Here is a 17,392-nt window from a genome sequence, read left to right on the forward strand (position 1 = left end):
CCATATAGAGATGTATGTGAGTGTAATAGCTCGGAGAGGATGATATGGAGACAAAGTGACGAACGCAAGATTGAGATGGATTGTTTAAGTGCGGAACAGGGAAACAGGGTATACTGGGAGAAAGATGCTGAGGATGAAGCAGCTTGCTAGGAGTCGAAAAAAAAAGAAAGGACAAAGAAGAGTTTTATGGATGCAGTGAGGAAGGAAACGCAGGTGGTTGATGAGTTAGAAGACGATACAGAGGAGGGGGGAAAATGAAGATGTAAAAATGTTACATTTGATCCTTGTGCCTTCATATTCGTCCTCCACAACCAAAAAAAAAAAAAAGAGAGAATAGGATCTGTTTAGTCTTTGACAATAGCCCCCAAATACACACCTGCCGTTTATTAAAAACCAATCATGTCAGCTCAATTTGCATGCCTTCACTTGCTACAAGTATATAACACACTGTAATTCCATCTCAACAAAATGACGATTGTTTGGTAGTGGTGGCAGCGGTGTCGGATCTGGGATTTGTGTGCATGATCAGTAAGATGAGCTTATAAAAGAGTGACTTGCTTCTCTGCCCGTCGCCTGGAAGTGCTGCTCGGCCTCATTATCCTGATGAAATTTGCACAGATGTGTGAGCTGCCGACAGACTCTATGGTGACACAAACAGCCAGTTCTGTCCCCTTGAGCCAGTCAGGTGATGAAAACAAGCAAGGCACGGGGGCTGAGAAACAGCGGCCATTAGGCAAAAACCAAAGGTGAGGGAGGGTGGAAGAGGGCTGTGTGCGGGTACATGTGAGAGGCGTGTGGGAGACATTACATAAAGCACAATTTACAAAACACCTTCTTCAAAATCCAGCTGAAAATTGAAAGTGTGCGCAGGTGCACGTGGCACTGCCTCACAAGGCGCTAATCTGACCGTATCCAAATGACGAGTGGACTGCCATTTATTGGGGAGGAGGTCCACTTTGATCACAAGAACCCTGAAGCAAACCTATCGTGCTGCCTATTACCATGCCTCATTTGCATATGTGGGGCTTATGGGTAGGCTGAGCTCAAGTGTGAATGTTCTAAACTGCAGCGTGGCTCAATGTTGCTCGAAAGACGTCCATGCTAGAGAAAAGACAGCGCTCTGCCAGTAGCCAGAGGTTACAAAAGTCAGCCTTCCACTTGAAGGTCCTAAGTTCAACACCACATTCTGGCTAGGAATATCCGAGAAATTAAATACTTTGACCTCGCTAAAAAGCTGCGGTGGCCTTGGGCAAGGCATTCACTGGAAGTACTAACTGTAAATGTAAAGGAGAAAGTGGCCATTCAATGATAGTTAGTGAGTTGTCATATAGGCACTGTGAGAGTAAATATACTGACAAAAGTGCAAAGAATAATAATAAAACTTTTGTCTTTACAAGTACGTTTGGAAAAAAATAACGCAAGCAACCTGGAAGAAACCAAATTTACTCATGAAGTTCTACATCAATAACAACAACAGGTGAATGGTGGTTCTTTTATCCTCCCGCCTACTTAGACGACTCCGTGGCAGCACCACACAACCCTCTTGATCCTTGTTAGTGATCCAAGGACTAAAAGCACAGAGCGAAGGGGATTTTTTTTTTCCTTGTTTTGGAGTAAACAAAGAATAGAACGCACACACGCACACACAAACTTCCACTGTGACAGAACTATTTAGTTTGCATAAACAACATTAACCAACCACTAAAAGAAGAGTGGTCTACTTTAGGTTCCACTGGGAATTTATGTTATACAAAACCTGTGCTTAAAAATCGGAAGGGTACAGCGTCGCACTGCCAAGTGAAGTGCAGTACATCAATTGAAACATTTCTCGTTTTTCAACTCCGGCTGTTGCGCATTGGCCAATTTCTTCAAAAACAAAACAGCTCTGTGTCCTCGCAGCAGTGTTAGCAAATGCAGACATTGGTACATTTGATGCTTTTGCTTACCATACCTTCTTATTTTCAACAAACGCAGCAGCTGTTGGAAACAAGAACAATTTTTACTTTGCTTTTGCTGAACTATTGCTGTAGTTGGACAAATTTTCAAAGTGAACCATAAACTTAATCATATTTTTGTTTTAAATACAACCTCAATTCCAATGAAGTTGGGACGTTGTGTAAAATGTAAATAAAAACAGAATACAATGATATGCAAACACTCTTTAACCTATATTCATGAATACAGCACAAAGACAAGATATTTAATGTTCAAACTGATAATCTTTATTGTTTTTGTGCAAATATTTGCTCATTTTGAAATGGATGCCTGCAACACGTACAGGCAAAAACATTAAGGGCCCCTTCACACATAGTGTGAATTTGGTCGAACTGCACATGAAGTGCGCATGGTGCAGGAATCATATGCAAAATGTGTAAAATCGTAGCTGCTTCCAACATTTCGTACACCTGTTGCTACAACTATTTGCGTGCACCAGCAGCTGAAAGACAGAGTGTGCGCTGTGCGAGCCCATCAACTGTCTCACGGCAGGTGTCGGCCAAATTCCAGGTGACACGCACAAACATCTAACACCACCCGCATGGCACTTAGAACATGTGTGGCTATTTGCACTATTAACACAAAAACAGTCAGCAGACAATCATTGTCAAGCTGGCAGTGAAATTTGTCCAAGTGCCCCATGACTGTGAAGTTGCCAAGTGCACATTGGCGTGCCAGAGTGTCGGCTCCCACCACAACACGTGTGTGTTTCACGCGCTCCCCCTGCTCCTCCTCCAACACGTGTGTGTGTGGTCTCCCCCCCGCAGGAGAGGCATCTCTCAACTGATCACAGAGTGACATCTTGGTCTGTGTGCTGACAGGACAGGGGGCATGGCTGGCTGCCCACAGCTGTTGAGACATCTCTGGTCCTGGACGTCACAGCTGCAGAACACATCCTGTGTTTTGATGGACATGCGCGGGTGTGTGCTTGTGTGGAAATACATAAAAACATATCGCGTTTGTGATGAGCGGGAGAAAGGGACCGTCAGTTCATGTGGATATGCAGCAGGTGATCTGAATGTTACGTCTGACAAGACACACGTGTCGGGCCATGAGGGCTGTGAGCGGTGCGCTGCAGGACCAGGACAAGTCAACAGTGCGACAAATACGCCACTTTCAGTCATGTATCAGCAGAAATATGCCATACCAAAAGCCATTTGGTCAGTTATCACAGTGCTTTTTTCTTTTTTTAGAAAATACGTTTATCTGCTTGTTTATTTTAGCCATTTCACACTCAGACAGTGATTGTAGTGCAGTGGTAAAGTTTCCGTCTGTTAATCAGAGCATGCGGGTTCAAATCCTGTGAGTGGCATTAATTAATATTAATTTAACCAGGGTTATTTAAATGTGGGGTTCTGTATTCCGTCCCCTTTTATGTATTATTTTTATTAACCCAGTGATATTCGATATCAAAACTATCATTCTGCTCTAAAATTCTGGAAAAAGTGGTGTCACGGCAGCTAGTAGACTATCTTACTGAGAATAATCTCTTTGAGCCACTGCAGTCTGCTTTTAGAAAATATCATTCCACAGAGACAGCTCTCACTAAAGTGGTGAATGATCTTCTGCTTACAATGGATTCGGACACCACTACAGTTCTGGTGCTGTTAGATCTCAGTGGGAGTGCCCTTGCATGGCTGACATCATACTTGACCAGTCGTTCTCACTGTGTTTTGTACAGTAACACTACCTCTAACCTTAGTGACATGAAATTTGGGGTTCCACAGGGGTCTGTCTTAGGCAGTGGTGGGCACAGTTCCGATAATTGGATTATCTTTTTAGATAACTTTAAAAACCATTATCTTTCGATTAACTTTTGACCGATAAACAAACAGCGACAAGCATTTCTAAAATTTAAAATCAGTTCAGCATCTACCTGTTAAAAGTTTTGTAACAGATGTACAGTTATACCCTCTGCAAACAGAAGAGAGCTGCTTCTATGAAAAGCATCTCTAGACTCTGCAGACAAAGGAGAAGTGGTCAAAAAAAAAAAAAACATTTCCTTTAACACCATACCGATATGCAGGCAATATCACCTAAGTCATCCAGAGGCATACATTTTTAACTTATGGTTCAAATTTTACCAAACTAATTTTGGACAAGTTATTTAAAATTACTGTCATGTCTGAAGTTTTATAAAATGAAAATATCAGATATATGTTTTAGTTTTAAAGTAATGTGCTATTTTTTAAGGTTTTGTGAGCACATGCTGAGCCCAGCAGTGCATTATGGGTAGGATGATGTAATTTCACGTTCACGACAGGACAAATGCATTTCAGACACTCTGTTCAGGCTCCACGGAAAACAGCATTAAACTCTAGTACCTAAAACTCTCTTGAATATATTCTCTGGGTTTATAGACGTTATTGTATTTGCGTTTGTTAAATTCCACGCATTTTAAATGTAGCAGACTGGGATTATCTGGAATTTTGTTTTCAAGGCCTCTACTGCCATCTACTGGCCAGTAGTGTTCATGGCAGTATTTGCCCTAAGTACTAAGCCTCTGGGAACCAGTAGATGGCAGTGTTGTATTTGTTTTGACCCCGGTTACATCAGATGATTGTCAAATCAACTTTTTGGTGTTGCAAATGTTTTTTTTTTTTGTTTGTTTGTTTTTTTTTTTTACAAATGAAGTTTAAAAACAAAACAAAACAACAGCAAAAAAAAAATAATAATAATAATAACATTACAAGACAGCTCTGCAGTGTTTGCACAGGCACAGTGCGAGCGGTTGGATGCTTGTAGCTTTTGATTTTCATTCGACCATATGATTGAGATCAGGAGGTGGTCGTGAGATGTTAAAGCTTGTTAGTCCATGTACACTACACGATGCAGGACGCGCGATTAACCTGAAACTCGGTCCAAAAATTCCTGCATGAAAAATTATCTGGCACAGTGTAAGCACATTTTACAACATCATAAAACGTGTGCACATTCTCTCCACATGCAAAACATTTTGCGATGACACTTCCAGGGCTCCGTAAAAATGTCTGTTTTTACAAATAAAAAAATGAACACCAAAACACGACAGACGTCACATTAACGTGTTGGTTTACATAATGAATGACTGAACCAATCAGTGTTTAGCAGAGGCACTTTTACCCAGAATCCTTCACGATTTGTCTGTGTTTGTTACTAAACCTCAGAATTAGTGCATTATTCAACATTAAAAGATATATGCTATATCTTAACTTTGTACAAATGACAGAATTGACATTAATGGAGTTATTCTATCGGTATTAATGTTATTTATAAATCAAAACCATAAGTCAGCATGACTTTATTTTTCAAGACCTCCGCCTGACCGGAGTGTTGTAATTGATAGAGAGCTAGCTTTAGGGCTGCTCTCAGGGTGCCTCTGTGTTGGGAGCTCTGTAGTAAACAAGAGCTTCCAGCAGGAGCAGAATGATCAAAGACAAAAGTGTGGTCTCAGTGTGTGGGTCTGTTGTTACTTTTAATATTAGTAGAAGTTATTGTGGCATTAAAAGTTAAATTTATTTTACTAATAGTTGCAAATGTACCAGAGACAATATTGGAATTTATCTGTTTTCGGTTATCTGTAACTTCCGATACATTTTTGGGTGGTTTATTGTTTTATCTTAATCGAAGATAACTTTTCAGTTATCTGATTATCTGTTATCAAAGTTAATCTTTTGGTTATCTGTGCCCACCACTGGTCTTAGGCCCCCTGCTTTTCTCCCTTTATATAGCACCCCTTGGGCACATATTGCGGCGTTTTAGGATTACCTTTCTCTGCTATGCAGATGATACTCAGTTATATATGCCGATAACTGCTGGTAATCTCGTTCACATAAAATCCTTAGAATCCTTGCCTTGCAGCAGTGAGAAGTTGGATGTCTATAAACTTCCTACTTTTAAACTCTGATAATACTGAAATGATGGTTCTTGGTCCAGTGAGACATCGGCATCAATTTGACCAGTTAACACTCAGCCTAGGCTCGTGTGTCATACATTACACTGACAAAGTGAGGAACCTTGGGGTAATTTTTGACTTCCATATTAGAAATATGGAGGACGTTTTCTTCCACCTGCGAAATATAACGAAGATTCGTCCCATCCTGTCTATGGCTGATGCTGAGACCCTGATCCATGCGTTCATATCTTCTAGATTGGACTACTGCAATGTTCTATTTTCTGGTTTACTTTACTGCAGTCTAGCACTAGGGCTCTCCAACTGGTTCAAAATGCTGCAGCCAGACTTTTGACACGAAGCAGAAAGTTCGACCACATTACACCCATTTTGGCGTCTCTTCACTGGCTTCCTGTCCCAGTGAGATCAGATTTTAAGGTTCTGCTACTAACCTATAAAATTATTCATGGACTGGCACCTCCCTACCTAGCTGACCTAATTAAATCTTACGTACCGGCCCGGGCTTGACGTTCTCAGGGTGCAGGACTACTTTGTGTCCCTAGGGTGAATAAGAAGTCTAATAAGAAGGTCACAGAGCTTTCTCTTATCGTGCCCCTGTTCTGTGGAATGGTCTCCCTGTGTCAATAAAACAATCAGATTGTGTGGAGATTTTCAAGTCCAGACTTAAGACGCACTTCTTTTCCCTTTCATATGGCTAGCATACTGGTACAGTTTTGTTTTACGATTTTTAGTCTTTTAATTCATGTTATTAGTAATTGGAGCGGGCCGCGGCCTCAACTTTACCTAAATTCTGGGTCTTTTAGTGAAGCTTAGGGCTAGCGGCCGGCGATCACCTTAATATTTCTTCTGTTTTTCTTGTTGATCAATGCTGGCAAATTATACAGTATGTTTTGTCTTTCTGATGTCTGATTTTGTTTTTTCTCTGTTTAAGGTGCAGCTCCATCCAGAGATGGGAGTTGTATTTGTGTTGGTGACCCTCCTGTCCTGTGCACCAACAGCAATTCTTGTATATTCGTCCGTGAATTGTTCTGTGAATTGTTTCTGTAATTTATGTTTGTAGCATTGCCCAAGCAGAGGGTCACCCCTTTGACTCTGGTCTGCTTGAGGTTTCTTCCTCAGAGGGAGTTTTTCCTTACCACTGTTGCTCTGGGGGTTCGTAAGGTTAGACCTTACCTGTGTGAAGTGCTTTGAGGCAACTCTGTTGTGATTTGACGCTATATAAAGGAAAATAAACTGAAATTGAATTGAACCTGAAATTATTCACTTATTATACAGCTGATTTTTACTTTATTTTCCTCCACATCAGCGGCGCAATGTGGTGCACCTCGTCCCATGTTCCTGCTCGAAAGACACAGTCGCGTGCACAAACCGTCGCAATGGGATCATGCACACCTGCCCATTGGCGCGATGTTTCGTGGTACGCTCAGACGAGCTGTTTCGCCATGAGTCGGCCTGAGTTGTACTTATTTGTACTATGTGTGAAGGGGCCCTAAACAATCGGCGCGTAAGCGTTCTGATGTCCACTCAAAGTTTTAAATATGCACAAAAATGGACTCACTTGCACATCAGCTAACATTAGCTGACAAGAAACACATTTAACAAATGAAAAAAAGAATTTGTACAGTACAGAAACGGACACAAACAAATATCAAAATTTCGTTTGTTACTCGTAAGTTTCCTCAATCTGTCATAATGTGAGAGCTGCTTTAGGTGTGATGTGTGAGTGAGAAACGCACAAACAGGGGTTTGTGACATTCACATCATGGCCCATCGACCAAAAAAATGGCAGAGCTCCAAGAAACAACAGTTAAAATTCCAACTCGTGCAAGATGAAGAGGCTGAAATAAATGAGCAAAAGTTAGGGGGTGAAAATGGGGAGGGAGTCTGTGGTGAGCAGAAAATTATTTTCCACATATGGACATCAATTGGCACTAATAATTCCTCAAACTTTTTTTAACTCAGACTTTAAATGGCATTACATATGTAGCAAAGCATGAAAAATTAATATGCTGGAGTCGAGAAAATGTCAAGGGTAATGATCTCCGCAGCAGCTTACCTCCTTAGCTTTCTGTTTCAGTCGAGCTTGCTCAGGGTCCTCCTGCCTGGAGCGACTCTGTGGAATAAAAAAAAGGGGGGGGTACACAGGTTAACAGCTGGTTTAAGGTGCCCACCCCCCAACTATTCATCTGTTGCTGCTGCTGCTGCAAAAATAGTGCAAAATGGGAACAGGATATAGTGGTGTCAAGGACATCGCATTTGAATTCAGAGAAGTGCAATGGAGCGCACCCCTGGGGGGTAGTGGCCTTTAAACCTGCTCCAAATCCAGCCCTAAATAAGCCGCTGGAGGGGGATTCTAATCAAAAGAGGTTATTAAAAATTCTGCACGAGCCAGCACACACACAGACCAAAGGACGATGGTGAGTATCAGCGGCTCTGTGTGCGAGTATGTGTCACTGTGAGCCAGTGCGGCAATCCAACTGCTTTGAGTGTGTGTGGTGTAACAACACGGCACTTCTATTGAAATCACCCAGCAATAATGTAGCTGTCCCTGGGAATCTTTCACCACAAAGCAAAATGTACATGTTCCGCTGGCCACTGTGGGTGAAACAGGCAGCTTTATAACTGATGTTATTTTGTAATTCTAATTTACTGCAGTGACCAAAAATTAGGCCAAACCCATGCAAAACATATCGCTTGAGGAAAACGTTGCTCCATCACTGTCTGATGTGTCTTTGGGCAAATGCAATTTAGAGTTTCAATCCTATAAAATGTTTCATACTGAGTTTTTAAGCCACAGTGTCTAAGATTTAGGGGTGTTTTTAGTCAAAATGGAAGATAGCATTCATAACCATATGCAGCGTACAAACAACAAATCAAACAGCAAAATTCAACAACAAATTTAAGTGTTTTCCTAAGGTTAGAATGAGCCCTTCATATCTACATGGAAGCAGGAACCCTTATGGAGACCAACCATCATGCTGCACCACCTGATACACTAGCAGAAAAAGGAAACACATACTCCGCATTTTGCAACGTGCCTGGAAGACTGAAGAAAAAAAAAAAAGAGGAATTCATGGTTGCTCCCCAATACATTGTGTACTGATTGTGGTGGAGTAGATAATGCAAAAAAACATGCATTTGGTGAGCCAATCAACCAATCTGGCATGGTGATTCTCATATTACTTCACATATCTGGTCGACTGACTGCTTGAAAATTCAAGATGGCCACAAAAAATAGTTGTCAATTTTAACTTTGCTTGCAAATTAGAGCATGTCATAAAACATTGCTCTGTATAGATTAAAAACAAGAGCAAACTGAGATTTCTGATGTCCGCCAATCCGGATCACCTCCAAAATTCAGTGGAGTCTTCCATGCCCTAATATCTGTGGTGCAAATTTGGTGAGAATCCATGAAGTAGTTTTGACGTAATCCTTAAAAGCCTATAAAGTGAAATCTTGATCCAGAATCTGGACCTGGATCACCTCCAAAATTCAGTGGAGTCTTCTATTCCCTAATATCTATCTATGGTGCAAATTTGGTGAGAATCTGTAAAGTAGTTTTAACGTAATCGTTCAAAGCCTATATGAAGTGAAATCTTGATCCAGAATTCAGATCCAGATCACTTCCCATATTTAATGGAGTCTTCCTTGGCCTAATATCTATCTGTGGTGAAAAGTTCGTCAAAATCCGTGCAGTAGTTTTTATGTAATCCTGCTAACAGACAGACAGGCAAATTAATAAATACATAAACATAGATGATTTTATTACATCCATGACAGACGTAATAACTGGAGGCAGTCTCTCTATTCTGCAAACATTCCGTCTGTGAAACTTTACACCAATTCTTATAAAACTCCAACTTTGTAATAAGTTGGTCATGTTGTCTGTCTAAACACATGTAGCGCGGTCTGATCTAACACAGAGACACTTTGGCTATTAAGGTACTAGTTTTGGAAAAAACAATACCCAACTAGAGACATTTGTCATGAAATGCCCTGTGCGCAGTACTATTTTCCATGTAAAGTGCAGTAATATGTACATGTGTGGGGTAGGTATTTGGTTGAACCCTCATGCGTTTGATGTAAACTGGAATACACAGCGGAAAAATTGGAGATTGACATTATATTTATTTAGAGGATGTAGCCAACAGTGACCATAAAAAGTCGGTAGCCTTCAAACAAATGCAACTATTGGTAAATTTTTAAAAGTAGGTCAAGGTCACCGGCCTTGGAACCCATGCAAAGTACTCCTCCTTCAAGGCATGTACCCACCAAATATGAAGTTTTTGCAAGCAACAGGTGCCGAGGTACACTGCAGCGAACAAATTTCAGGTGAAGGATTTGACAGTTGTGACCACTGGTGACCTTGAAAAGTAGGTCAAGGCCACCGACTTTCGAACCCATGTGAAGTACTCCTCCAAGGCATGTACCCATCAAATATGAAATTTCTGTGAGCAATATGTGCCGAGCAATGTTGTGGCAAAGGATTTGAGAGTTGTGACCATTGGTAACCTTGAAAAGAAGGTCAACTTCCCCGGCCTTGGAATCCATGAAAAGTACTCCTCCAAGGCAAATACCTACCAAATATGAGGTTTCTGTGAGCAAAAGGTGCCGAGCTACGTTGCGGCAAAGGATATGACAGTTGTGACCATTGGTGACCTTCAAAAGTAGGTCAAGGTCACTGGCCTTTGAACCCATGCCAAGTACTCCTCCAAGGCAAATACCCACCAAATATGAAGTTTCTGTGAGTAAAAGGTGCCGAGCTACATTGCGGCAAAGGATATGACAGTTGTGGCCATTGGTGACCTTCAAAAGTAGGTCAAGGTCACTGGCCTTCGAACCCATGTGAAGTACTCCTCCAAGACATGTACTCACCAAATATGAAGTTTCTGCAAGCAATAGGTGCGATGCTACGATGCAGCGAAGGATTTGACAGTTGTGACTACTGGTGACCTTGAAAAGTAGGTCAAGGTCACTGGCCTTCAAATCCATGCGAAATACTCCACTAAAGTATGTACCCACCACATATGAAGTTTTTGCAAGTAATAGGTGCAGAGCGACATTGCCGAGCTGGACAGGCGGACGGACGGACAGAAGGACAGACAGACGGACAACCCGGATGCTATATGCCCCACCTTGCGGCGCAAGCATCACGCGGGGCATAAAAAAATTCATTTATTTTTACAAACAATCCAGATGAAGTGATGCAGGACCCACTCTAGCTCTCCTTCAGGGTATGCGCACAAACAGAGCTCACTGACTCCACCTCCTCCTCCAGACAGCAGAGAACAGGGACAGAAATGAGGAGTGAGTGAGGCCGACAGTGATGAGAAGCAAACAAAACAGAACACGTTATTTACAAAAAGTATTTTGCAACATTTTCAATTGATTTTTAATCGTTAAGGATAAGAATTTTTAGTAAGTGACTGGCACTTGAAGCTTAATCGCCATTTCGGTAAGAGGGTGTACTCAGAGTAATGGGGCGCAATGCCCCTGTTACCCAATTTAGAAAAAACCCTGGTATTTATCATATTTTATTTTGCTTATGTGCTTAAATTAGAATGAAGTTGATTACAATTAGTATTGTTTTGAAATTACTTTATGTGTGCAGGGCAGCGTAGAAAATCTTACATTCTGGGTCAATCTCGAGGCGGCTGTGCGTGGGTTTGTTTAACGTGGGAATGTCATTAAACACAGACAAACACACGGTCTTGACAGATCCTTAACCTGGTCTGATAGCTGGGAAATCTCATATGATTGTGGTCTGAGGACCTGCTGCGGCCTTCATCCGCATTCACATTTGTCCAGTTACAAGCCATTACCTCCTCCGCCTGATCCGCCATTGAGGACTTCTTGTTTCACCAGAGCCATGTTAGCAGTCTCATGTTCAAGGTTCCTGTTGGGCCTTCATGGTTACTGTAGCTGCCACGGAGCACACAAGGTCCCCACTGTATTTCACCCCAACAGGCAATCCCCTACTTGATCCTTCACCCAGGTGCTACGTCATGGACGTGGGGTTGGACTTTGATACCCTACATCATATAAGCCTATGAAAAGTTGTTTCGTGTTGAATATAATGTGTTATTTTTAATATCTGCATTCAACTACCAATTTATGCCACTAAGAGTGTCATATTGTTGTTGGAACTTAGGGCCCTGTCCCACTGGGGTTTAGGAGGATTTGCGCATGAAATGAGGAGACAAAAGCTGAGCGTCCGCAACAAAGGTGGGCGGAAATGACAAATGTCCCGGGGTGGATCAGCGAATACATGAGGAAGAAAAGCGGATATAACAGGGAACAGAAGCGAAGGCGACCGTGGAGGCGCCCCCATGAGGGGCACAGCGGCCGCGATGCACTCGCTTCATCCGTGCCCACTCTGTCTGCATGCACGACATACCATTTGCGACCGTGATGTGGCCGTGCTGGGCACGCGTCATATCTGTTTTGCACGCTGTCCCAGTCTGCCGCCAAGCCGCGCCAACCCGTCGGTTGTGGATATCAGCGGATGACAGGGGATATGCGGTGCGTTGGTTGTGTATGTCCTGCGTATGTCTTCAGTATGTGTTCAGGCAGTGATGCGGATCTCATCCGCAGCAGGATTTTTGAGCCGCTCAAAAATCCTGGCTGCGGACATGCGTGCCTCTGCGGATGATCACGGACGTGTTCGGATGGAGGCCGACTCATACAGGAATGTTACACGGTTATTGCGGTTGTTTGGCGGATGTGGCCAACTTTTGTGCGCATTCCATCCGCAAATCCTCCTAAAAGCCAGTGGGACAGGGCCCTTAAAAACATGAATCCAGGATGCCTGAAAACCTATAATTTGACACCAAGGTCATGTAAATCCAATAAGTAACCACATTTTTGTGAGGAAAAAGTGATTTAGGGATCGATTTGGTGGCCATTTTGAAATTAGACACCATCTTGGATTTGCCTGAAGCTGTAAAACAGCTCCATTGTGAAGAATAACATACAGTTTGCTATGAATATTACACAAATTAATCAGGAAGGAGCATTTCTATGCAAAAAGTAATTTTCAGTAGGTAATTTTGGTGGGCAGTCAGATTCTGTACAGAATTTCAAGTATAGGCTTAAGATGCATTTATTTTCCCTTCCTACCCTTTTAAATTCATTTTATTAGTACACAGAGCGGGTCTCAGCCTCAACTTTATGTAAATTCTGGGTCTGTTAGTGAAGCTTAGGGCTAGTGGGCGGCAATCACCTTAGTATTTCTTCTGCTTTCCTGTTGCTTAATGCTGACAAATTATACCTTAAGTGTAGTTTTTCTGGCCGACTGATTCTGTTTTCTATTTCTCTCTGTCCAAGATGCGGCTGGATCCACGTGCTGGATTACAACCCCAATTCCAATGAAGTTGGGATGTTGTGTAAAATGTAAATAAAACAGAATACAATGATTTGCAAATCCTCTTCAACCTATATTCAGTTAAATACACCACAAAGACAAGATATTTAATGTTCAAACTGATAAACTTAAACTTTTGTGCAAATATTTACTCATTTTGAAATGGATGCCTGCAACACGTTTCAAAAAAATTGGGACAGTGGTATGTTTACCAGTGTGTTGCATCACCTTTCCTTCTAACAACACTCAATAAGCGTTTGGGAACTGAGGACACTAATTGTTGAAGCTTTATAGGTGGAATTCTTTCCCATTCTTGCTTGATGTACGATTTCAGTTGTTCAACAGTCCGGGGTCTCTGTTGTCTTATTTTGTGCTTCATAATGCGCCACACATTTTCAATGGGCGACAGGTCTGAACTGCAGGGAGGCCAGTCTAGCACCCGCACTCTTGTACTACAAAGCCACGCTGTTGTAACACCTGCTGAATGTGGCTTGGCATTATCTTGCTGAAATAAGCAGGGACGTCCCTGAAAAAGATGTTGCTTGGATGGCAGCATGTGTTGCTCTAAAACCTGGATGTACCTTTGAGCATTGATGGTGCCATCACAGATGTGTAAGTTGGCCATGTCATGGGCACTAACACACCCCCATACCATCACAGATGCTGGCTTTTGAACTTTGCGCTGGTAACAATCCGGATGGTCATTTTCCTTTTTTGTCCAGAGGACAGGACGTCCATGATTTCCAAAAAAACAATCTGAAATGTGGACTCATCAGACCACAGCACACTTTTCCACCTTGTGTGTGTCCATTTCAAATGAGCTCAGGCCCAGAGAAGGCGGCAGCATTTCTGGATGTTGCTGATGTGTAGCTTTCGCTTTGCATGGTAGAGTTTTAACTTGCACTTTTAGATGTAGCGACAAACTGTGTTAACTGATAATGGTTTTCTGAAGTGTTCCTGAGCCCATGCGGTAAGATCCTTTATACAATGATGTCGGTTTTTAATGCAGTGCCGCTTGAGGGATCAAAGGTCATGGGCATTCAATGTTGGTTTTTGGCCTTGCCGCTTAGGTGTAGAAAGTTCTCCAGATTATTTGAATCTTCTCATATTATGGACTGTAGATGATGGAATCCCTAAATTCCCTGCAAATGAACATTGAGAAAGATTGTTCTTAAACTGTTGGACTATTTTTCACGCAGTTGTTCACAAAGTGATGATCCTCATCCCATATTTGCTTGTGAATGGCTGAGCCTTTTGGGGATGCTCCTTTTATACTCAATCATGACACTCACCTGTTTTCAATTAACCTGTTCACCTGTGGAATGTTCCAAACAGGTGTTCTTTGAGCATTCATCAACTTTTCCAGTCTTTTGTTGCCCCTGTCCCAACGTTTTTGAAATGTGTTACAGGTATCCATTTCAAAATGCGCAAATATTTGCACAAAAACAAAAATGTCTATCAGTTTGAACATTAAATATCTTGTCTTTGTGGTGTATTCAATTGAATATAGACTGAAGAGGATTTGGAAATCACTGTATTCTGTTTTTATTTCACACAACGTCCCAACTTCATTCGAACTGGGGTTGTAGATGATTTCTGTATTGGACGTGGAACAGACTCTGCTGCAGGAATAGATCCGAGTGGCTCAATGCCCCCCCACCCCCACCCCGGCCGTGGACTGGACGCCTGTATGGACTCTTGTCAATTGTCGTTATATTGTGTTTTGTATTGTAAACCTTTTTGGCAGAATGGTCTAAGCAGAGGGTCACCCCTTTGAGTCTCGTTTGCTTGAGGTTTCTTCCTCAATATCATCAGAGGTTGTTTTGCCTTACCACTGTCGCCTGTGTGCTTGCTCTAGGGGTTGATAAGGTTAGATCTTACTTGTGTGAAGCGACTTGAGGCAGCTTTGTTGTGATTTGCAGCTATAAAAACTAAATGAATTGAACTGAATTGAAAACTGCCACCATCCTGAAATTTCAAGTGCCTAATTGATCGACCTTGGGAATCATCTTGCCATATTTGGTGCTTATATCAGCATTTGCAGTTCTGATGTAAAATTGATGTTACCTGCACCACTATTGCTAGGGCTAACATGTTTCAGAAGTCATCTCTGTGAAATTGAGGATCAAACATTTTGCTTATCACAAGAGAAGGTAAGGGAGCATTGAATCCCCATTGCCAAAGAAGTGAAAACCCGAATGGAAACAATGTCGTGACCAGTGACAACATAATGTAATCTGCAGCCTGACCACTAGATGGCACTAAATCCTACACACTTTAACTTTAAGACCTTGCTGAAGACAATGCCAAAGATAACAGTGAAATGTCTTCTTTTATTTTCCAACACACTCAGGACAGCAGATCATTTATTTCTCCTTCCCATAATGAAACAATCAGCTTCCTCCAAAACAAGATAATCCACTCCAGCCTCAGCTGTCTACCTCCTTTTCTGTCGACATCTTTCTGTCTCATGGATGGAGAGCTGCTCCGACTAACTTTCTTGTTAATTGGATTTAAATATATCAGGCGGTTCACGTACTGGTCGGTATCTCAACTAAGACTAATGTGTTTGCCCTCTGGTCGGCCGGAGCCTCCCTCAAGACTTGAGTCATATTTTAAATGGACGGTGCTGTGGAGGGGAAGGGTTGTTGTGAAGGAGTAAAGGAGACCCAAGCGGAGGGGATTATTTTAGTAGGTTCTTATTCCAGAGGTCTAATTCGTGGGTACTCCGGCAGGAGAGAGACAGGCAGGGAGGCGGATGGCAGTAGGGAGAGAGGAAGGGAGGGGTTGGTACAGATGGACTGTTTACAAAAGGGAAGCAGTGCCACTGGCATTCTTTACATCTCCTCTGTCAGCTAGCCTGGTTTTCCCACTTACAGCAGAGAACAGAGGGAAGAAGACAAGAAGAGGGCTGGTGACTAGATGCCGACAAGCTTTGTTGGGTTTGTCAGGATCATTGGGGGTACAGAGCACTACTCTCTCAGAATAAAATACAAAGACAAAAATTTCAGTGGTTGACTACAGTACTACACTCTATCATTCCAATCTGCTATTATGTAATGAAATATCAGTTTTTCCTGCATCCTCTTTGCCTTTACCTACAAGTTCACTGGGTGGTTTTTTGAGTGCTTCCTCAAATGATTTTTGAACACTGCACTTTTATTTATTGTTGGACCAGTGGTTGAAGTTTCATCTCTTGAACACCAGATGGCACACCCACCCCGAGTACATGTACCATTTTAAAGACGGAGCGGATTTCCAAAATGCCACTATCACCAAAAAATAAATAAAGGTACTTAATTTATTCTTTTTTGGAGTCAGTCTGGGTAAATCATCGCACCCTGGCACATTTGGTCTTTCTGCTCCCGAATAAAAAAAAAAAAATCCTTGCACTCTTTAATGTGGTGCTTTTTCAAATGTTTAAGTTCACTGTATAGTAGGTCGCGACGGCGCTTCCACCTCTCAGTACAACGGCTTTGCAAACATTGCATGTTGCTGTTTTGCTTTGCGGTGTTTCAGCGAAGATGTCAGTACACTATCAATCAATCAATCAATTTTTTTATATAGCGCCAAATCACAACAAACAGTTGCCCCAAGGTGCTTTATATTGTAAGGCAAGGCCATACAATAATTATGTAAAACCCCAACGGTCAAAACGACCCCCTGTGAGCAAGCACTTGGCTACAGTGGGAAGGAAAAACTCCCTTTTAACAGGAAGAAACCTCCAGCAGAACCAGGCTCAGGGAGGGGCAGTCTACTCAATGCTCGCCTTCTACCTGGCTGCAAACTGCAGAAGGGCCCTCCCGAACAGAGGCGCGTCTCATTACTCCGCGCCTCGAGACACACCTCCATTCAGATTTCTACCACTGTGGTATAAATTTTTTTCAGGATCGAGTGGATAGAGGTGGGCCCTCTATCAACACCTAGACCTGGGTGCAGCAGAGGATCTTCCGGATGGCACATCTTGGCTGCAATCTCTCATCTTTCCCAGCATCTCAACTATGTCTTAAGGTGCGTTTACACATAACCAAGACGTGTTACGAATGTAATTTTTCTGTCATTCGTGACACATTCCTGACATTCTTAATGTGACTTAACGCATCTGAATAGGTTTATTAATAGTGCGTGTTGGTGCATGATAT

General features: G+C 42.2%; 1 protein-coding gene across 1 annotated transcript in view; it reads right to left on the reverse strand.

Moving 5' to 3' along the window:
• The window catches only part of LOC117524179 (transcription initiation factor TFIID subunit 4-like), a 278,303-nt gene that overhangs the window by 111,962 nt on the left and 148,949 nt on the right, over positions 1 to 17,392 (reverse strand). The window contains exon 14 of the mRNA XM_034185935.1: positions 7,944 to 8,000. Within this exon, the coding sequence (XP_034041826.1) occupies positions 7,944 to 8,000 (57 nt within the window). The remainder of the gene's footprint in view (positions 1 to 7,943; positions 8,001 to 17,392) is intronic.

This window comes from Thalassophryne amazonica, chromosome 2 (assembly GCF_902500255.1).
Source record: "Thalassophryne amazonica chromosome 2, fThaAma1.1, whole genome shotgun sequence".
NCBI lineage: Eukaryota > Metazoa > Chordata > Actinopteri > Batrachoidiformes > Batrachoididae > Thalassophryne > Thalassophryne amazonica.